A 24,059-nucleotide genomic window follows, 5' to 3' on the forward strand; every position below is an offset into this window, starting at 1 on the left:
TTTTTCGTCTCCTTTTTCCATTCTTTCGATTCGTTTAGGATGAGTTTTTTGCTTTGTGTTTTTGTGACCGGGTCTTGATTGACACAATGTGCTAAATACTCTCTTTGCTCGAACGACGTTCGACTTCGAGTTTGTTTACTGAGATGAGTTTGTTTATGTGAGGTAGGTTATATGTTACAGTGAAAGTCGGAAATTTAGTGATTGTTAACATTCATTAGGAAATGCTAGCAATTATGCACTGGACCAGTGAATGTGGTATTTTAAAGAGATTTGTCGACTTTTCCTAGTAATTTCTAACATTCACTAGTGGAAGTAACATTTACTATAGGTTGCCAGTAAAAGTTATTCGATTGTACAGGGCCAGTATGGTGAGGAAGAATGTTGGTGGAAGTTAGAGCAAATAAAACTTTTAAGAATATTGGATCACCCCAATATTCAAGCTGATCCGCATATCTTAACGTATATTTTTTTTTAAATTATAGAAAATAACGACATATTATAACATAAGATAAACATAAGATTACTTATTGGTACAAGTTTTTTTAATAGTTCTTCATCGTAAACAAAATAAAGTATGTCCGAATTTTCTTCAATGGGAGTTATTCGTTTTTTCAAACCTGCTACTTCAAGCATATCAGAACGTTTAATAAGTTCATAGTCACTAGGTTTCTTAGTATATTTTTCTCTTGCATGCTTAACTTATTGCATGCTTAACTGAAAATAATTTAGACTGATGGAGCAGGCGCCTTTATGCAAAAGTACACCGGTTCTCCATAAACGTCTAACGTGCCATGGCCGTGAATCACACTGTATATTAAAGAGAAAGAAAGATAGAATGCAACCATGACACACTCCCACCTTCAAGCTAAATGAATCTTAAGATGGTGTTGTTTATTATCACTCTTCCTCGATTAAACTAAATAGGACTACATAATTTATTTTATTAGTGACACTCATCAATTATTTCAACGGACATATCTCATTAGCAATTTTATTGAAAACCATATTGAACGTACACACAAACAGCTTATCGGCTCGACGGCCCGCGAGCAGCGGCATGTGCGCGCCACAATACCCCTTCACCCTACAATCTCCCACTCTTACTCCCTCGCCCCCACCGACGACAACGGCGCTGCCGCCGCCACCGCCGGCGTTGTAGGAAATTACGGGACGACTATCTTCCATTTTACGCCCGAAAATTTCTTATTCCAATTTCCCGTTCGCGTCTGTCAGTTGTTACGAGTCATTTTCTGATAAGGGCTCTCTCGTAGCGCGCGCCCATTATGCAATAGAACGGGCGCACAAAGCGCGCTTATCTGTCTGCGCGCCGCCCGCCGGCGTTCGATTCCAGACTTGGCCGCCGTCGTTCGATGGCGGCGTCCGTATAGGCTACGGCTATGGATGGGCTCGGAGGAACATGACAATTTATTACGCAATTAATTACTGGATCATATCCTTCTAAGAACATTTTAATTCCGAAGGACGTAATAGAAAAAGAATAACATATAAATGAAGAAGAGTACTAATGCTTCCAGGCCAGTATTGGTATTTCCTAAGAATGGGTCCCGCTTGGGACCCACTCTTAATGATTCCACTGCGGCCGGAAGGGCCTTTTCAAGAGAGTTTAGTATATTGGCTTAGTTCTAAAAAACTTTCAAATTCACACTCAAGACCTAACCTTTTACTATAGGTACCTATAAGTCTAGCATATTTTTTTCCAAACTACTCAAACCTGGTCGTCCTTCCAGCGGGGCAGGTACTGCTTCATAGTTTCGTCGCTTTCCATACAGAGTCGGCATTCGAAGTCTTCCATCAGTCCCATCCTCTGCAAATGCTATCTGATCCGGCAGTGGTCTGATTCTCGTACAATGAATCGTCATTTTTCGATGTAGTGCCGCTCTACCAGCAGATGCACACAGATTTCGATAGCATACAACTCAGCTTGGAAAATTCTGGTCTGGTTCCCAGGCTTTAGTAGATCTCATTCTTTCAACTGCTGCAATTTTTGCTTATAAAAAATCGTATTTTAAATTTCAATCTAGAGTGCCATGGCTATGTTAAAAACATTAATTTTTAATCAAGGAGCTTCGGAAAAATAGATTTGATCGTCTAACGTTTTTCGTGTCTTATCCTGGCCGATTAAAAGATGCCCAAATCGTATTTTTAATAATATCTCAATTTTTTTCAAATGGAACAAGGGTGGCTCATTAGCATATTTGGAGAAAGATTTTTTACGAATAATTTGGTACCATCCACTTGGTATTTCGCGTCAAATTGTCGTTATGAACCGCATGTTACAATTTCAAATGAACCATTTGCGAAAATGTCAAGAGTTGACATATTATGTCATTCTATTCAGAGTGTCATTTTCTTTCGAATAAAGTAGAAATATACCGAAGGTGCCATTTAAAAATCAAATGTTTTAGTCATTTCCGGCCAATTAATCCTAACTTATGTCACAAACTAACATACCAAATCTGTATACCTACGGTGATATATCATCTGAGACAGAATCTCATCCGACTATAATGCGTCTACTAGGTGGTTATGTACAAACTTGATTGTTCCTTGGCGTTCTCGTAACATATTTTAAAATTTATAAAAAATTATATGTAGCACAACTCGCCTCTCCAAAAGAATTTGAAGAGAAGGTAAGTCGAGGAGAGTTTCCAGAGCTTTCGACGGCGTGGAATGAAAGGCATTAATCACCGCTAAGCATGCTTGTCGTTGTAATTTCGACGTTAAACTTTTCCGTTGTTTAGTTTGCTTTTATTGTCATGATGTAGAAAGCCCGTCTCATACAATATTTCTCTCATACAATATTTTTCTGCTTAGGTGGCAAGCGATAAGAGAAAAAACAAAAGAAATATACAAGAGAAAGTTGCAGAAAAACACAGTTGTGTCGAGCCTGTGATGAAGAGTTGAGTAATTATGCTGTGATATTATTGCCTGTGATAAATATCTAAACTGTGATAAAAAAACCGACTATGATAAGATTAGAATGATAAGGAAGAAATGTATGTATATAATGAATGTAAGAATAGTTAAGAAATCGATTAATAACTGAAGATCACCTACTATCCCGATGTCATTCTTCATGGCAGTTCCAGGATAGTTAGGATTACGTAGAAAAGATGGGTTCTAAATGGGTAGACCCTCTGAGTAGAGTAGGGAAGTAGATCCCCACACTCCGACTCTAAAGTCGTTTCCCATCTATAAAAAAAAATGGTTGGATTTCTACCAGTAGATAACTGCACCATACGTGATTATAGGTAATGACTGTCTGTAGAGCCAGTACATATTTTTGGAGCTTAGTCCCTAGTTTCTTCCGTAATTCGACGGCATGCCCATAAAGCATGGCACGCCTTTTTTGTGTTTTTTCCAAATAGGTGTTCCAGTTAAGTTTTTATCCAGAGTTAATCCAAGATATTTAACTTCCTCCGCAAACAGAATAGTCACACCAAGAAGAGTAGCCGATTTTTTTTTCTCTTCTTCTGACCAATGGTATGATCACAGTCTTTCACATTTCGTTATTCCAGTGTGCACCAATCGTGGATTGCATATAGGGCCTCCTGTACATTTGGGGTGATGTCCTCCTCTTTGTGTCTTTTTACTAAGGTCACCAGGTCGTTCGCTAACAGAGTCCACAGAAGAGGAGAAAACCCCCTCCCTGCGGGCAACCCGAGCATGTGCTCAATCCAGTCAGTTATGGTTGTTTCGACTCCTCGAGCTTTTACAGCGCCTAGGAGTGATTGAGGGGTAACATACCACAAGTTTCTAGTGATCAAGAGTACTTTTAATACCCCCTCTTATTTCTTAATTCATTATGACCCAAAAAACTTAGAAAGAAAGTACCTATAACAAAAGCAAGGAGAGCCAGAAATCCAAGTGAGAAACAATAGTATGATTGAATGGCGTTACTGGCTATAGGACAACATACCATATGCCGTTCTAAAACCGATGTAAAACCTACCAATAATAAATTTATTTTTTTTTATTTTAAATATGGTCTTAAGACGGAAAGTACGTAAACGCCATGACACTACCATAATAAAATTTAAAATTAACTATCTTAATATAGTCTGCATACCTCTAGACACAACCCTGGTTAGAGATACGTCTACCAGCCACGATTCGACGTATTGTTCTCCAAAACACTCGGTATTGTTTCTCGGTTGGTCCTTTGTGGTTTGCGTGGCGTCTCTCGCTTTCATTGGACGATCGAACCGGAAGCTCGGCACGAATGTCTTTATTAATTTGTTATTGGGTTACGACGTATTGACGTATCGACTGTTTATTCATCATCGTGTAATTATTTCGTTTCATCGGAAGCTTCGTCCAATAATAGTTAGAGATGAAAGGCGTGATTTTCGATATCTAGTGGCCTGGAATTAATTTTCAATATACCAAAAGTTTTGTTTTGAGTTTTCTGCGGTAGGTTTATTAATTGAAATTCAACTTATTTTTACTAATCTAATTCATTGTCACATTTCCGTTGCTTGTTTTTCAAGTCGATGTTTCAGAATTGACACATCATAATCAAAATTCTTAATTATATTAGTGACCTAGATTTATTATTTCATATATTCTATATTCATAATTCTATATTTCTATAATGCCCTTCATAAATACAAAATATATTCCCATATAAAAATCATAGGTTGCGATTCGTTTTTTTTTTTGAGAATAAAACCATTTATTGGAGAAATTCCAAACAGAGCCGTCTAGTGACTACTAAGAGAGTCATTACGGTACAATAAATAATTTATGGCTCCACAAGTTTAGAAAATAAAGCACTTTTTGACACTAAATTGATTAAAATAATTTGATTGTATGTCTTTACATCATTAATATCACATATAATAAATTTACAAGAGAACAGTTCCATTGACATCCCCTGCTACATTACCTTTCTGTCCCAACCACTAAAGGTATTTTTATATTCCTTTTGGTAAATAAGTTCACTTTTAGGTGGAAGAACGCTTGACGTGCTTCTTCAGCTTTTTTAAATATTTTCTCCATTTTAATGGAAACGTACTCGAATATACGAGTAAATTCGTACGAAAGGTGTTTTTTACTAAGAACTCGATTGACCACAACCGTCAATTTATAAACATCTCATTTGCTACTACTACTACTGCCATTACTCGCTGACGAGTATTTGACACGCATCAGAAGATGGTTACCTAAGGCGTTCTCTTTCATGAGCTTTTCTGTGACTGAAAAGCCCGATACGTAATGTTATCTCTCTTCCGCACTCCGAACATTCAAAAATCTCATTACTTTGTTGCCTTTTTACTTTTTGGTTGTCGTTGTTTACTTAGTTTACAATTGTTCTCCATTGCTTTCTATTGTGCGCTGCTTTCTCCGGCACTTAAGACCTGCACTGATTCTGCATGCTTATCCCCTTTAAGTTTTCATGGAAAACATCCTTGTATCTTTTGAGTTGTCCACCCGGTTTCCTCTTACCCTCTACAAGCTTACCGTAAAGAAAAGACTTCGGTAGGCGGTTCTCTAGCATCCTGCATACGTGGCCAGTCCAATCATGACTTCAGCGCTCTCGCAGCTAACTTTTTCAAGGACTGATACGTTTGAGACATGGTGGCACCATTTGGTTCTTAACAGTTGTCTCAAGTTGTAGCTTTGCAAGTACTGTTGCAACTTGTTTAATGCGTTCATGTGCCGGCGGTACGGCACCCAGGTTTCGCTTCCATATAACATGGTGGAGATTATTATTGCTCGGTACACTGCAAGTTTCGTTTTTATGCTTTCCCCCAGTCATGAATGTAGAAAACCCCGTCTTTTAATTTCCAGAATGCTCTTGAGGCGCTGCTAATTATGTGCTGAATTTCAGAGTCGATATTTGCCTTTTCCGAAATCAAACTGCTGCATGTCGAGGTAATTGAATTCCGCTACATATTCCAGTAGTCCTTCTCCGATTTTTATAGCACTGTTATGATTTTCTGGGGGAGTCAGCCACATGAATTTAGTTTTATCGATATTCAGCTTAAGGCCCAAAGACTCGTATGCCCAGGTATTCATTCAGTTCAGCATTTCTTGTAATTGCTGTAACGTTTTTGCAACTAGAGCACAATCATCAGAGTATTGAAGTTCTGTGTTGAATTTTATAAGTATTTTTATGTTAAACAGACTGCCGTTATGCCTGTATCTAACACGCATTCCTCTTTCCTGTAGTTTGCTGTCCACTATAATAGAGAGCGCTGCCATAAATATGTTGAAGGAGAGGAGCTAAGACACATCCCTGCCTAACTCCGATATTTGTCAGGAAGGGATCCCTCAGTGATCCATGATGTGACACTCTCGACTCGTTATGGAAGCTTTTACACATTGTAAAAAATGTGTTGGGTACTCCGAACTTTTGCATAATTGCCCAAAGTGCATCTCTGATATAAGACTCTAACTAAGACTAAGTTCATCTCTTTACAGAGTCGAAGACTTTTGTTACTTGTTTTGCCGAAGGCTCTGCTGCTCCTTTACTTTCTAATGTAGTTAGCGGACGGAGGCTATTCTGGGAAGATTTAGCCAGTCAAGGTCTATTATAGGGGGTCACTTGGAAAAAGTTTTGGAAAGCTAATTATGGTCTTGATTTGTTCAGTTGTCATGAAAGATAAGTATCCTAGTTTTGCACGGTTACTCAATCGCCGCTCGACTAAAATGCTAATTTGATGCTCTGTAACTTTTATTGGATGGTTTATTATTTAGAATGATTATTTCCGTGTGACGAACGTTTGAATAGCACTTTAATGCCTTTATCAACAAAATAGGTAAATATCACCATCTTTCGATTTCTGCCATACTTATGCACCGAATTGAACGAATTGATAAGTACTCATACGCAGAATTTAATGGTCTTTAATTTTTGTATAGTAAAATATTGGCTAGAACACAATATTTCGGAACTATAGGCGAAAATCTGAAAAAAGTCCAAGAATTTTAACATCTTTTGGCCCTCCTGAGTCGAGCGGCGGTCGATCAACCGTGCAAAACTAGGATACTTATCTTTCATGTCAACTGAACAAATCAAGACCATTTGCTTTCCAACACTTTTTTCCAAGTGAACCCTCTAATTTGATTGGCCTATATGTGCAATATAGAAATATATAATTCTACAGCTCATTTAATGCAATAGTAACCTAGGAAAAAAGTTCCTACCAGCAGCGATAATACAAATATACAGGGATGGAGGGATATAATAGGATTATCTATGTACCACAGAAATTATAAAGTATAACCTCTAATATATACGTATTCATTCTGTAACAACATTGAATAAGTAAATAACCTCGGGCAATTATTGTCCCTCGGGACAGAAACTTTACCCTTTATAATCAATACCCTTATAATTCCCTTGATACATATAACTATTTTAAATTGAGGTGAGCTGGTAGCATAGACATCGCCCTTGATCCATGGGAGGTTCTACAGGATCTACATTAGGCACTAAAAAAAATCATGTTGTTCTTTTGAGCATTTTTTCATTCGATCTTTCTATATTATAGGTTCTGCGATATTTATACCTTTTTTTCAGATACCATCCCCTTCCATTAAATTAATTACAATGTTACAAATCATCCACAAAATCTGAGCACTGACAGTACGCCACAACGACTTATCTCCGAGCGCTGCTACTGGTTCCCTTAATTAAAAGGAGCAGCAAAACTGCCAATAGCTCATTGCAGATTTAATTACTGGCCGCCGCGCCGCTGACCGGCCATGCATTATCGTTCGTATTTGTCAGGAGATTGTGGCGGCACCGTTTTTGATCTATTTGTGTTGCGGAGGCGCAAATTGGACCCGAAGATGGGAACGCCGCCGGCCAAATTAACAGCCGAAGCGATACGGGTAGCCGAACCACAGCCGAACAGAGAAAGAGGAGCTATCGATTAGTTTTTAATATATTCGAATCGAAATGGAGTATGGGTTTTTTACGGAGATAGGCTTTGCGATGTTCAATTTATAGGCTTGTGATATCTGTCTGTGTCATAAGTCGAGCACAGCCGTACGATCTACTTGGGAAAAACGGATGATTTCAATCCTCGAGGATTGCAATAATCGGATGGTCATCCGAGGAATCCTCGGTCTGTCTCGATCGATACTCGGATAATGCTCGATGCGTTTTGTTTGCTGATACATTGTTACCATGTATCTGAATTACTGGAATCATTGGGTTTGAATACTCGAATGACCGAGTTTTTTAGCCGACCATACCAATAAGTATGGTAGGCTATTAAGATCGACAAAAAATATAAAATAAAAATAATAATTTCACTCAAAATGAGTTATTTGGGTCATAAATTACCTAAATACAAAATATTTTCATGGTGTCTGTCTGTCTGTCTGTCCGTCTGTAACACGATAAGTCAAAAACCGCTAAACCGATTTTAACCAAATTTGGCACAAAAATACTGTGGCACCCGAGAATCTGGCCATTAGCTTTTGGTGGGGGTGGGGGGTTGGTAAGGGGGTATGGGAGGGGGCTAAAAATTGAAAAAAATTGTAACTCCAAAATTACAGTAGCTAGCGAAACGCGGTTTTCAATTTAAGAATAGGAATAATATTTGCAAGAAAATTTGTAATAACATCAAAATCAGTCAAAGTCGGAGTTTTTGAGATAAAAAACATTGAAAAAATTCCTTTACTTTGAAACTAAAAGAACTGCCTACCAACTTTTTATTAACATTTTAGTATGGGCGGCTATACGTGCCTCCCGGCGCCAATTTTTTTTTCACTCGAATGATCCCATCACTAATACCATCTTTTTTTCTTTTTACCTTCACGTAGCTTCGTCGTGGATAAAGCAAGGATCTTAATTTTTAGTGATCAAAAGGAGTGTTAAGGGACCGTCCTATGTTGGAAACATTGTGGCTTGTAAGGCCCATTGTGTTTGTCGCCTTTCTATGTCTGCGCCCACTCTTCCAGTGATCGAGAACCCTTCTGCGGCGCCGGCGCATAGTGTTCAAAATTTGCAAAAAACCGATCGAAATTGAAAATTTTTAGTTTATTTGAGAATCGTCAAATTTACGTATATGTTTCTTTACCTCATTTTACAACTTTTAACCAAGCATTGCTTTAATGGCTTTATCATGACTGAATATCTTTATGAGCAAAAGCTAAAAAAATAATAATAATTTTATACAGCATATTTTGGCATTAAAATGTTTTCTTTTTTAGCCGCTGCAAGTCAAATTTTTCATGGAAATGTAATTATATCAGAAAAAAGTACATATTTTAAGGATTTAAATAACCTAAATACTACAATGAAGGTCGCTTTTCCTCTCAGGCATAATTCGCTGCCAATAACTCACTACAGTTTTTGAAGAAATGTCATTTTATTGGTCTTTTATGTTTATTGCTAGTCCTTGCTCATCAATAATTATACATTAAATAAAAGCCTATAATCTAAGGAATTTAGGAACATTTTGTTTTACCTGCGCAAAGGTGCGCATCAGGCTGCAATTCGGATTCATTTGCGCTGAGTTCTAAACATGTTTACACGCGGCCGGGCGGCCAGTATTTAGTTTTTTATTATATGGTGTTCAGTGTAGTCATAAGTTTAGTATGTGTTATTTTGCGGTGTTGTAAGTCAACAAATATATTGTTTTAAAGTGTGTGGGTTTATTTTTGGCATTTATTCATGATGGCAATTACACGTCTGCATCTACATGAGAAAATGATGGAAATACCTGGCCAAGATTTCTCTGTGAAGAAAATTCATGTTTTGGACTTTTTAAAAGATCATTTTGAAACAAACGGAGATGAAATTGCCACTAACGCTCTCAATAACTTCATGAGGCAATCGTTTTTTCCGTAATATTTAACAAAATAGAAAGCTGCTCGGAGGAAAGACAGAAATTTCTTGTCTAGGTATGCAGATTGGCTATACAGGTTGATATTATTTTTCCCGATGAAGTGTTTCATTGTCAACGACAACTTACGGTTCCTGATTATTCTGCATCTACAAGTGGAGGTAAATATGCAAAATAATTATTTATCTATAGGGATAAATTCTAACATTTTATATTATTATAGCAGGTCGACCGTCAAAAACATTTGTAGAAAGTTCGGAAAAACGTAGAAAGACTGAAAAAATTCGACGGCAAAATACAGCAGCCGAGTTATCATTTGCTGAGTCCATGAAATTGCGTGAAGAGGGAAACGTCTCTGCTTCAAAATTGGTAACAGAGGCAACTATGACCACGCCCACAAGAGCAACTAAAATTCTGGAATGTTCACATAACAAAAATCAGCCCTGCTAAAATTAATGAGGATTTGTTCAAAAGACTCATATTGAGCTCGGATCCACTCCTGAGTTCATTTCATTTCTCCAAAAAAGTTCATAGGAAAATAGACCAAAGCATGCTTCCTTTGCTGGACCTTACAGAGGAGGAGAAACATGAACTCAAAATTGATGAGCATAATGACAATGAAGATAATGATGGGCGAGAACAATATGAGGATTCGGATGATGAGTTTTTATACTATTATAATTGATATATGACTGCTATAGACTATTTGCAATAAAACCTGTCATAAATTAATGAAAAAGTCGTTTAAATTGGCGCAATAGGGTTTACAGCTTGCACGTAATCAATTTTGATCAAGTTTTCATCAATTTTGAACACTGTGCGGCGTTGCAAAGGCCAACAAGTCTCAAGAATGGTGGAGAAACTCACCAGGGCAGAGACAGGTAAAAAAGTTTATAGCAGAACATTCACCAAAATTCACGGCAAACCTGATAAGCAAAGACAGAAAGACAGTCAAAGCTGTGTAGTGGGTCTACTAACAGGGCATTGTAAACTGAATAGGCATCTAAAGCTAATGGGATTGATGGACCAGGCCATGTGTAGGTTCTGCCAATCTGAAGAAGAAACGACAGAACACATTTTATGTCGGTGCGACGGCCTGGCAAAGGTGCGGTTCTCCAATAGTCCAATGTCCTTTTTTTTACTTTGCAAAAAGTTGGCAACCCTAATGGCGAATCGATTTTGGGATGAATACAGTTACTTAACGGAAGAATGATAAAAATTATTATTTCTTCTCAAGAAGATGAGACTTTAAATTTGAGTGTTCATGTGCGCTCGTGGAATCGCCATTGTCGAATAAGTAAAATATGTTAAGTTAATGTTTCCGTAGACTGAGCCCATTGAATTTTTACATAAATCAAATATTTCAATTTTTAAGTAGGTACTTTATTATTTATTTTTTTATTTTATTTTTTTCCTAATCAATACATCCCGTATCAAAAATCTGTTATTACACCATCTAAATGTTAATCGTTCTTTTTAACCCCGAAAGGTTAACTTCTATCAGAATTCGCATATTTTCCATTTAGCGTATCGCTATCATAATCCGCATCGAAAACAATCAAACATTTGCATACGTCCAGGAGTCCAGACGACAAACCGAACCTAAAATTGCACTTTACGGGCCCGTTGATAGAACACATATAAATGAAATATGGGCGGCGTTATAATGTCGCGGGAGTGCAGGTCAGGAATAAAAGGAAATAAACTAGATTTTACGACCTTGTTGCGCGAAGAATTTATGTTCGATATGCACGTATAATCACTTAGGAACGTACTTGTTCGTACCCTAATACGATATACGAGCGCTTTATGCAATTTTCAAACCGTAAACCACCAGTATATATTACGTATAAATAAATTGACACTATTCTTTTCAATGCAAATGTTATTAGAGGGCTGAAAACTAGACAGAACAAACGATATCCTATTTATAGAATGATATCGTATGACATGTTACGTCAATTTTTTTAACATATTTGAAATGTCTACAATGGCGAATATAGGACGGGAGAGTCCGTTGTTATTAGAACATTTACAAAAATAAAAATGGTCTGAATGGTCCAATAACTTGGAAAAAAATTGACTTCATCATTGTCTGTCTGACATAAAATGTGCGCTGGTGTTTCTTTCTTAAACAAAATTGGATCATTCATTGAGCAATGAGTCGATCCCATGAGCTTTAGATTTTCCATTCCTTAGATTTCCCATTTTCCCCACAGAATCTGCATTCGCCGTTGTTTCTTAGATTCAATCTACTGAGGTTACTGAGGTTATATTATTACGCTTTATAGGAACTCAAAGAAAAGAGATTAACGAGTTAGTTGAAACATATCACATAGCAAGGGAATCCTGGGTTGATTATTTGTCAGAACTATGCAAATCAGAAGAAATCGAGGTCGAACTAAATACACCCGAAATAATGACGAACGAGAACGTACAGATTGAGGCAGCCGATTTTATTACATCCCTTCGAAAGCTAAAGAATAGGAAGAGCCGAGGGCAAAATTACATCCCAAACGAATTACTTAAATATGGCGGCCAATGTCTCATACAGCAGCTAACATCCCTGATTCAAAAAATCCTTTACCAACACAGGATACCCGATGAATGGCGAACCAGCACCACTATTTTGATATTTAAAAGAGGAGATAAGAAACTGCCCTCAAACTATAGAGGCATAAATCTTCTAAGCGCCACAAAAGTGATAACAACCAAAATTAACGACTTAACATGCTTAGCAGATGAACAGCAAGGTTTTAGATCGGGCAGATCATGCACAGACGCGGTTTTTGTCATAAGACAGATAACAGAAAAATCAATCGAATATAACAAACCAGCGTATATGTGTTTTATTGATTTAGAAAAAGCGTTCGACCGTGTGCAGCTAAGAGATGTTGTACACCTTCTTTGCAATAGGCAAATCCCACACACCCTCGTTAAAACCATAGAAAACATATATGAAGCGAACCAAATTCAAGCCAAAATTAACGGGGTCCTGACGGAACCAATAAATAAAGGCTGTTGTATCCGACAAGGTCCCTGAGCCCTCTTCTTTTCAACATCATTATGGACGAAATAATAGAAAATGTACGTTTACTGAAGAGATACAGTATGGGCGACAAGGAAATTACTATTCTGTGCTATGCCGACGACGCCGTATTGATAGCTGAAAATGAGGACGATCTACAGCGTTTATTACATCGATTTAACTGCTCTGCCACACACACAAATCACTTAATATGATAATATCGACCCAGAAAACTAAATGACAACAAACTAAAGATGACGACATCAAAAGTACCACTAAGATGCAGACTGGAAGTCGAGGGCAATGTTATCCAGCAAGAAATGAAGTTTAAGTATCTAGGCATTGGAATTTCAGGATATGGTCATGTAGAGGCGGAGGTGCGAGAACGGAAAACGAAGGGAACCAGAATAGCAGGATGCCTGAATGACACAATATGGCGAAATAAAAACATTGAGGTGGAAACTAAAGCAAGAATTTGCAAGGCAAAGGTACGACCAATAATGACATACACTGCAGAAATTCGACCTGGTACACCGAAAACTAAACAACTAGTAGAGACAACCGAAATGAGAGTACTATGCAGAATAGCTGGAAAGACGCTTCTGGACAGGGAGAGAAATGACAGCATAAGAAGAGCATGCAAGTTGGAAAATGTAAATGAGTGGGTACTCAGCAGAAAGAAAGAATGGAACGAACATATTAGCAGAATCGACAACAGAAGGATAGTGAGAGTTGCACACGACAAATCACCGTTAGGTCGCAGAAGCTTAGGACGTCCACGAAAATGATGGAGCGACAACTTGACAGTCTAACCAGTAGAGACGACGAAACCAAACAGGCAATTCGCCTAGTATGAAGAAAGAAGAAGAGGAAGAAGCAGAATCTACTGAGGCGTTCGTTAAGGACACAGTGCTGTTAAAAACCCCGTGACAATCCAAAGATTGCTCTATTGACGTTATTAAACGTTTCTCTCGTCCAATTTTTCTTCTTCTCTAATTTCCAATTCTTATATCTTTTTTTGTATATATCTGTTTTCCTTTCTCTTTCCAATTCCTCATTTCTACAGAGAGGTTTTTCTCAAAGTTCTACATTGAGGTATGTCATCCACTGGGAGTTGGAGGAGTGGAAAAAAAGTACTGAGAAAAAACTATACCTGCTCTATCGGTATTATTATTACTTATTATTTATCCAATAGATAGACACCCCTCGATTTTTGGTATATCTGCTTTGTCAATTATTCGATTTTTTTTTAAATTCGAATGTGAATTTCTCTAGCATTAGTGAAATAAATATAACAAAAAAAAAAACGATCATCAAAAACGTCATTTACTCTAACAGTACCTATATTATTATTCTTATAAATTAAAACCAGTCGATATAATTTGGATTAATGGTAGAACATCATATTTCGGCAAAAAAATAGATCCACAATAAATGAATACAGAGTTTTTTCAGACAGCAAAAAGCAAAGGATAGCAAAAATTCGGGCGATTTTTAAATTCACAGAAATCATGCAAAATCACGTAAAGCCAAGAAAATGGTAGAATTTTAATATCTTTACGAAACATTAACACCTATTTCACTGAATTATTTCAAGATTTCTGAAATATTTTTTGAATTATTCTTTTTTTTAATGTTCCCAAATTGACATATATAAAATCAAAATAATGCAAAAACACTTAACCAAACCAAACGTCAATCTTATAATATTAAAGAGAATTTTCTTTCTGTCTATCAATTAGTTACTACAGGCATTTTGGACTTAAGGTGAAAGAGAGCAGATATGCTCATGGTATTAAAACATGACTCTAAATGAATTTTTGCAGTATTTTACAAGTATTTCTTGCAGTATCGAAAATACAGAGGTATTTTCATCTTGAAAGCGTCAAACAAAAACAAAACTAGTTTATTAATTATCGAGTGTCATAGAAGAAAGAGCTCCTATGAAAACTCTTAAAAAACAAGACTTAAAAATATTCACGCCCCAATCGTCTCACTAAAAGCCTAATGGATCAACTACTTCACAAAATCGTTCTGAATGTATTTTCGTACCTTCAAAGATGAAAATTAATGAAACCACCGAAACCAAAAATACCGTCGCGCGCTCAAAGATCGAGACCTCTCCGCGTCCTGATTAATACACAGTTTTGACAGCGAACGGTGTAAGACTATTAGCTAAAGATACACTAATGATCCTATGTGTTGGCATATGAAGCTTTCCCGAACCGTTTTGACACTTCTCAATTAAGGCTGTTTTAACAACTCCGGATTAAGGCAGTTTTTACAAAAGAATGAAAATAAATCAATCTCACACACAATCACTTATAAAAGTTTTTGATATTCTGATTTTGTAATCTCTAGTGTTGGGGCTGGTCAATTGACTATGGTCAATTGACCGGTCAATTAACCACTTCTTAATTGACTAGTCAAATTCGGTCAAAATGTCTTAAATAATATCTTACAATTGTAGATGTTATCTATGAATATATCACACCCAGATATTCCAGCACACAGGAAACAATGCCAGTGAAATTACAAAAATTATTAAGGAAATTGATGAAAATAAGATTACCTCTCTTGTAACCGACAATGCTGCAAATATGCAAGCGGCTTGGGCTGAATTAAAGGAAACATATCCAAATCTACAAACATATGGCTGCGTTTCTCATATTTTAAATTTATTGCTGGAAGATATTGAATCACTTATAACACTTTCTGACCATATTAGTGTTTGTAAGGAAATGGTAATTTTTTTAAATTCAAACATATTCCCAATAGTGATGGGTTGTTATTTAACTATCTGTTATTTTATAACAATTGTTTATAAATAACATAACGCAACCGTTACTACTTCTAAAAAATAACAGATATAAAATAATGACACGTAGAGATCGGCCGCTCGTGAAACGAAAAACGAAGTCGGCGCTCTGCACCGCTACGAAATTCTATGCTGCTCGAAGCAATTCCAAAAAACAACTAGTATGGATGGAAAACATGTTATTTCGTCAACCATCGATACAGGCGGCGAGACAACGGACAACGGAGTGGGGAATCCGCTACGGCGAACGTAGCTGCTTCGGCCGATACCGTCGATGGTCGTATTGGGCTTACAACAGCTTAAAAATAATAGGATATAAAAGAAGCAGGTTTTTTGAAACAGTTGCGGGCATAACGCCTGGCGGTCGAGATAATAGGAGTGGGAAAGGAACGCTGCTGCATCGGTCGATTGTCGATGGAGGCTCGCAACGGGTTAGAGAAGCAGTCATTTTAGATACGTTGTTTTTCAACCTGTGACGAGCATAACAGGGCGGTGGTCGAGATAATCGGAGTGGGAAAGGAACGCTGCTGCATCGGTCGATTGTCGATGGAGGTTCGAAACAGGTTGGAGAATAACGCATCAGTTGTTTTAGATACATATTGTTTTTCAACCTGTTACGAGCATAACGGACGGAGGTCGAGATATTATGGCGCTGTATGTTTCAGTACTTACTTATTAAGTTTCAATATTTAGGTATTTATTCATTCTGAAAATTTTTCAGAATAATATTTTAAGATTTTTTAAAAATGTATACAGGGTGTTTTAAAAAATCTGGTCATTGATTAATCACGATCCTGCTTAAAGCACTTGACGTAAAAAGCTGATTTTTGGAAAACGGATTGACTTTAGGGTGTAGAGGTTCGATAAGAAGGGATTTTTCGAAACTCGAATTCTAAGGGGGTGAAACTAAAAGAAAATTGACAGTACACAACCCTAGTCATCTCACTATTGTTTTTCTGAAATTAGTTAGTTATCTATAAAGAAATTCTATGTTCTGGGTCATGGTACTTGGAAAAGTTGCAGTGCGGTGAAATGTTTAGTTAGGGAAGCAATTTTTAGAAACTTAATACCTATTTGTAATGTAATTCGATTCTTCGATCGCTTTTTGCAAATTCGTCAATTACGTCATCATAAAAACGTGGATGGTCCGACTTTTTTGGGAAAGCTTATTTTCTATGGACAACAGCAATACTTGCGGAAGTTTATCCTGACCCGCTGAATTTCTCACGAAATTTTTTATACATTTAAGTGTTGAAAAATTGCGGTTTACTAATAAACTTGTGGCAGATATTGTCAATACTAATTTACACAATTTCGACACTTCGGTGTAGGCATCTTATAGTTTCTTGTCTTTTAAAAATTGCATTAGTTCTCTAGCGTTATTTTTTGTACTAATGTCATCAGTTTCGTAAATCACTTTTAATTCAGATCGCAGTAACACTTGGTCGAAGAACTGGCCATAATGAAGAAGAAGATATTTAAACGCATCTTCTGGAAAATGTTTTCCTTTATTTGCATCAAAATTACAGAGCTCGAGGAATTTAAAATCATTTAAACCGTTAAATCTGGTTTATTTGTTGCTTAATATCTGTCCGAGGAAACAAACGACATCGATAAGTCTTTTTAATATTTACCTATTTTTATCGATTAGTTATTGTGTTGGCGGTGACAAATTTCCAACTGATTATTAAGGTTGTTTTCAATTCTGGTGTTGCCAAAGACTTTTTCTTTTATGACGGCCTGCAAATGTGCTTTGGAGATTTTGTATCTTTTTACAGCTTTATGGAAACTATTTAAATCGGAAAAACCAGTTTTGTTCTAGAGACCGTTTTCATTTTCAAATAATAAACATGGCCAACCAATTAACTTACTTATATTTTCACACCCTGTTAACACTAAGTTAGGGGAAGCACTGCTTCCCTTGCTTCCATGGACTGCACGCCGCTGATCAATGGGATAAATGAACTATGTCACAATAGGCGTAGAAATAACATTTTAACTCAATCTTTGTTACGCCTGAAGTACGTAATCATGGCCGGAACATCAATTTTTAAAGTTGAACTTCTTTAAGTGCGATGGGTGTAAAAATTCAAGGCCGCGACACACGAACTAATTTACCGCCACCCGTCACAAACGTAATAACGTTCGAAATAGTGGTAATCCCATAGATTTTTGGGTAATCCAATGAGTAAGTTAAGATGGGTTTTTGGAGCGTCGTAACTTGGACCTTATGTGAGCTACGGGACTGAAACTCGGAATGTTTTCATGATATTCTGATGACGTTTCGTGCACTACGAAACCCCATCATCAATGGCGAAAAAATCGTCCGATTTAAATGAAATTTGGTATGTCGATAGACCGGACCAAGGCCAACTTGACCGTGTACCACACGTGTCACTGCGACAGTTAGTTTTTACATAAGGAGTGTCATAAGTTGATGTCATCCGATTGCGACCAAATTGAACGACCAATCTGGATACGACCGCGACGTTTCGTTTACATCTTCATCAGCGTGGGACTAAGGATTTGAAATAATGTGGGTCGATTTCGGCATAATTGGGAACAGGCTACTGGATGACGCACTTGGCGTTTCGAACCGATGGCTCTAAATGGACGAAATCATAAGGATTTATCTTAATTATGGGTCGATTGGAACCAAACTCGGCACGTGGATAGAGGTATCCGAATGAAGTCCTCAGACGGACAGGCGGACTCATTATACTGCATTATGTAATTAATTACTATACATTATACTAGTGGCGGCTTAACCATAAAGTCAAATATTCAATGCCCCCCCCCCAAAAATCAGAAGAAAATTAGAAAAAAACTATTTAAATTATACTTTTTGTAAATCACAATTTTTCATCCTAAGAAATCTATCCTACTAAACCATCCTATTCAAAACTATTCCCAAAAATCTTCAATTTGTCCAATTTTCGCTTGAAAATGTTTTATTTTAGCCATTTTCTCTAATGCCGGTCAAAATTTCATTTTGTCCTTCGTTCCCGCTGTGTTTTGCACGTATTTAATTCCAAATGCCGCGGCTCGTGACGCCAACGAGGTAAGGTATACTACGTATAGAAAATATAATGGATTAAAGTGCGATAGATATAGTTTATATTGGCCATTGACCGCGTCATTCATAACAGGATTTCAATCATATCGCTGGAAAAAAATCGCCGTTTGGGCAGTTTGGGTGTTTTATAAGAACTCAAATTATAAAAAAACCTCTAGGTTTTTGTGTCGTTTATCGCATATAATGTATGGTTTAGTCAATATAAAGGAATATTTAAATTTTTAATATCGAAAGAAATCCTATCTAGTTTTAGTTGTCGTTGTCGAGTATTTGCGGTGTAAAGCGAAATTTGTGTAGGTAATAATTCATAATTTTCTGGTTATGGATAAATGATGAGCTGTGGTTGACTAATTCTGGAATAGATATTTTAAAATAGACAATATGGTGTTTAGTTTCTGAAATCGTGCGGTTCAAAACAATAAAATTGCTTAAATTTCGAAAAACGTTTAGAGAAAGAACGCCGCATTGACTTAAAATTTAAAAATTGTGAAATAAAACTTTTAAAATTGTGTATGTGTATATAGGTATGCATTTATATTTTTGTGACATTATTATTTAAGTGTCTTTTAAATCCTACCGTGGAAAATTTTTGTAAAGAACACTGACTGGATTTTTAGAGAAATAGAACGAACCTGTTTCACAAAAATGTAAGGGTAGGTTTCATTTTAACAGAATGTATATTTAATTTATTTTTCTTTTACTAAACTTACAAATGCCTTGTAAGGAACCAATTAAATTTGGGTGCGTTTTAAAAAAATTCCACGCAATATTTTTAGATATTGACCTCCCTACAATAATAACCACGAGCCGCCACTGCATTATACGAAAGTAGAGATAATTATGTCTTTTCTGAACCGGCCTATAACTTATTTAGAACTTTAAATACCCTTGTGTATGAGCATTAGGCCCCAAATGACAAAAAATCAGTATTTTTTACGTTTTTTATTGTGGAAAATGCTGAAAAAAAAACATTTTATATTATTTTAGTATAATTTTGGTTCTACTGGTTATTTTTTAAAGATAACATAATTTTTAATTCATTAAATTCTGATACCCGTTATTCAAATTTGTCCGTCATAATAGTCAATTTAATCATTCGTGAAAGGGATTTTTAGTAATGACCATAAGGCATACGGAGGCATATCTACATTTCATGACTGCAGTCCTCACATATTGTCTGTTGTAGGTATTCCTTTAGATAATTTCTAGTGATTCTAGTGGAGAATTCGGGTGCATACTGCATATTTTCATATATTTTTTATTCAAATTATATATATATGGATATATGGCAGGGTTGATTTCATATATCAATTACACGTTTCTGAGAAGAACTATATACCTACCTAGTGGCTGATATTAATTTTTTAAGGTCAAATAGAGCCGATACAGGAATAGCACGGGAGTGGTCTGTTTTGGTCGTTCTTGGTTCTCTCTCTTATTTCTCTTCACAAGATAATAAACATGTGAAATTTCAATTATTAATATCAAAATCAAAATTATCTAACTTAAATTAAATTTTTCTAAATCCTTAACTACGCACTTACCATAAAATAATTCTTTTCTTCTACTCGGTAAATAATAAGTTCACGATAAAAAAAACTAATTAAAATCCATTTAAAATCGCAGACTTGTCGCAGACCACAGCCATCTCACAATCACAAATCTGTGATTGGTGCTATGCTAAAATCACAATTTATAAATCGGTTTGCTACATTTGCTGCCATCTGTCGCGGAGTAGCTAAACTAATACCAGCAATATAATATCCCTGAGTTTGTAAATTTCTGAATATGTCTTTTTTAAAGGTTTAATTTTGTTTTTATTGTTTTTTTAGATATTTTAACTAGATTTCATATTGTGTTATTTTGCAATAGTTCAAGAGGCTGTAAAAATTATTTTTAGTAAATGTAAATACCTAGATTTAATAAAAATAAAACATTATATAAAAAGTTTAATAGATGGGGCCATCTTATAACAAATAGTCAAACTAAGTGTGGCTGCAAATAAACAGGGTTCGCTTTGTCAATAAACAGATCTCTGTATTTTATAACAATTTCTTCAAATTGACAGTGACAGCTATGGCGACCCAATTATTCTATAAATGACGTTATTACAATATTTTCGCTAAAGGTGTTTGCAAAATACAAACAATATTATATTAAATAGGGTAATACATGTATTTGCAATGAAATGTCGCTACGTGCAAAAGTATTAGGAGTGGTGGAGGTGTTGCTACGAGTGCCGCCACTTTTCGTAATAGACGAAATTTTAAAAATCGGTTTTGGACTCTCAGAATATTACCAGGACCTTTCGGACTCATCACCTGATTACTCAGAGTCTCTGGATGGAAATTATAAGGTAGATGAGACGTTCTCTAATATAACTACGTTTATATCCTTGGATCCAAAGGTCTCAAAATATATATTTTTGTCTGTGATAAGACTGCTGTTAGCAGCTGTAGGTTAGTATTTTAAATTCAATTTATTAACATATTTTTATGTAAATGTACCGTTGTATTGTGCCTAATCACGCTACACTTTCTTAAGTGATATGACAATATTTTTGAACAATTTAAAAAATAATTTTTGTAATTGCTTGTCATACAACAGTTTACTTACTGTCTTTTCATGATGTAAAACCACAAATTTTGTCTCAATTCAAAACTAATACTTGTTTTTGTTTTAGGATGTATTTCAGCAATGTGTATGTTTGCTTTAAACACAAAGCATCTCATGGTAGTTTACCTGTATTTGACGTCAATAGGAATAGCAATACTTTCATATTTTACCAATTTAAGAACTGTAAAAAATGCACCTGTAGAAGAAAATATACTAGAGGAACCCATCACCCTAATTCAATTTTATAATACTTTTAATTTCAAAGGAATATTGGAGAACAGAGAACTGCTAGAAAATTACATTTTACAAGGAATTCTAGGATTTCTGTTTATGAACATTCATTTAGGACCTAGATATTCCCTTATTCAGAAATTTCTGCCTATTACCTTTTTGGGACCATCATTTTTTGCATCGTTGCCTACACCGAAGGCATATTTGAAGCACATTCCTACAATATCTGCTCTCTTGCCTTTTTCTATAATATTATCTGCCCTGTTGTCATCATTTGGGTCAATTTCAAATGCCCTGTTTATAGGCTATGTTCAAGCAAAAGCTTTTATATCAAATTTTGGTATATCTGCATTAGTCGAAAGAGAGTGGCTTCGACTAAATGTTCCAGAAGTTTTAAGAACGTTTTGGTTATTAAGAACTATAGAACATGCAGGCACATTTTTTTTAGCTGGCTACTGGGGTATAGAAGATGGACATTCACCATATTTCCGACTAATGAAGTACCTGTTGGTTAGTGGATGCGATACCTTAACAGCTGTACTTGGTTTAACCAGTGTTGTTTCCTATATTTGCAATTTCATTGGAAAATTTTTCCAGTGGGTGTTATTAACTGAAGATGAAAATGACAGGAATTTTGGCACTGTTTCTGCAATAGTTTTTTATATATTAGCCCTGCAGACTGGACTGACTGGGCTCGAGATTGAAGTAAGATTTGTTAGACTTTGTAGAAATTTTTGTTTATTATTTACCGCTCTGTTACATTTCACTCACAACATTGTGAATCCTTTATTGATGAGTTTAAGTGCTTCACATAACCCTTCAATACGAAGACATACTCATGCTCTTGCTGTGTGTGCCGGCTTGGTGGGCTTGTCTTTGTCTTTAATGTACCTATTGTGGTCTACACAAGACGTATCAACCTGGTTACTAGCCGTGACAGCTTTCAGCATTGAGGTTATAGTGAAAGTGATGGTCTCTTTAGCAATTTATTCACTATTTTTGTACGATGCTCGAAGAGAGTCGTTTTGGGAGAAGCTGGACGATTATATATATTATATCCGATCTTTCGGAAACACCATCGAATTTTGTTTCGGTATTTTCTTGTTTTTTAATGGTGCCTGGATCCTACTGTTCGAGAGCGGCAGCGCCATCAGGGCTGTAATGATGTGCATCCATGCTTATTTTAATATATGGTGCGACGCCAAGGCTGGATGGTCAGTCTTTATGAAGCGACGCACTGCGGTAAACAAAATTGAAAGTTTACCAGAGGCTGATCGAGAACAATTACGTAACCTCGACGATGTGTGCGCCATATGCTATCAAGAAATGCAGAGCGCCAAGATCACCAAATGCAAACACTTTTTCCATGGGGTGTGTTTGCGGAAGTGGCTCTACGTTCAGGATCGTTGTCCACTATGTCACGAAATCCTCCATTTGATCGACTCCGATGAGAAAACGAGGTCCGACGATCAAGAGCAGGCTGACGCGGAACCTCTGGATATTATGGAACACCACGACAGGTGATAAAGCTTCATTGTGATTTAAGATTATGGACTGGGTTTGGTCGTGTACCGTATTGACTTTGAAACGAAGAGGTGAAAGAAGGTGGTGCTCAAGACGGTAATTTTATTTGATGTGAAAAAAAAAACAAGGAAAAATTGTAAATACAGACTTAGAATTTAACGATGTTGAGGTATTTATAATGTATTTTAGGTTATTTCAAATTTTACTAGGGTTTTGACTTAAATTTATAAAAAGGTCATGGATTTGAAAAGATAATAATTGATTAAATCACTTTTGGCTTAGTAAAACGAGAGTTTTTTTAGAGAATTCAATAAATTAACTATATGTAGCACTATACAAATTTAATATATATTTAAGCATTTATCGGCAATATAAATATATTACATTCAGCATTTTATCTTAAAATTATCCAAAAGAATTAGAGTAATAGAACAATTTCATATCCTAATATTAAAAAAAATAATTATTCCTTTAGTTAAAATAAATAAATAGGCTTATATATTACATTTAACTATGGCTGAATAGGTATTTTTTAGACTATAGTATATACTTTCCTTTCACCACATATGTATATCAACAGTTGAGTTTAATCAAATGAAGCTTTTATAGCATATTTTTATCTTTAGCTCAAAACTTTAGAATTGTCTACTATAATATTAATTTTAATAGTCATTTAATTTTTTTCCATCGTTCTCCAGATCCAGATGCTAAATAAACAATAAATAAAAACACTACAAACAACTTGGAGTAGACATTTTTTAAATATTTACTTATTAGCTAGATATACAGCATGTCTCCGGATTGTCTTTATAAGAGGAAAAAAAAACTTTTTTATTAATGATATTTTGACAAAAAGGCATTCTTGATAAAAAAATTTGCTTGTTCTGAAATGGTCAATTCCGTTTATAGTTTTCCAAATTTCCATATCGTTTTAGAGAT

At 35.9% G+C, this 24,059-nt stretch overlaps 1 protein-coding gene across 1 annotated transcript; it reads left to right on the top strand.

The window, feature by feature from the left end:
* Positions 1 to 20,826: 20,826 nt before the first annotated feature.
* Positions 20,827 to 23,857, top strand: LOC115878812 (protein TRC8 homolog). The gene is made up of 2 exons (XM_030895418.1): positions 20,827 to 21,208; positions 21,433 to 23,857. The coding sequence occupies exons 1-2, from the start codon at positions 20,938 to 20,940 to the stop codon at positions 23,118 to 23,120; spliced, it is 1,959 nt and encodes a 652-aa protein (XP_030751278.1). The 5' UTR covers positions 20,827 to 20,937; the 3' UTR covers positions 23,121 to 23,857.
* Positions 23,858 to 24,059: the final 202 nt, after the last annotated feature.

This window comes from Sitophilus oryzae, unplaced genomic scaffold (genome assembly GCF_002938485.1).
Source record: "Sitophilus oryzae breed Bouriz unplaced genomic scaffold, Soryzae_2.0 scaffold_1063_pilon_pilon, whole genome shotgun sequence".
Classification (NCBI taxonomy): domain Eukaryota; kingdom Metazoa; phylum Arthropoda; class Insecta; order Coleoptera; family Curculionidae; genus Sitophilus; species Sitophilus oryzae.

What these genes read in the sequence shown, in the direction of transcription:
- LOC115878812 (XM_030895418.1), top strand. Translation starts at nt 20,938, where the DNA reads ATGTCGCTACGTGCAAAAGTATTAGGAGTGGTGGAGGTGTTGCTACGA. An exon ending in ACTGCTGTTAGCAGCTGTAG is followed by an intron (nt 21,209 to 21,432) that starts GTTAGTATTTTA and finishes TTTTTGTTTTAG; the next exon opens with GATGTATTTCAGCAATGTGT.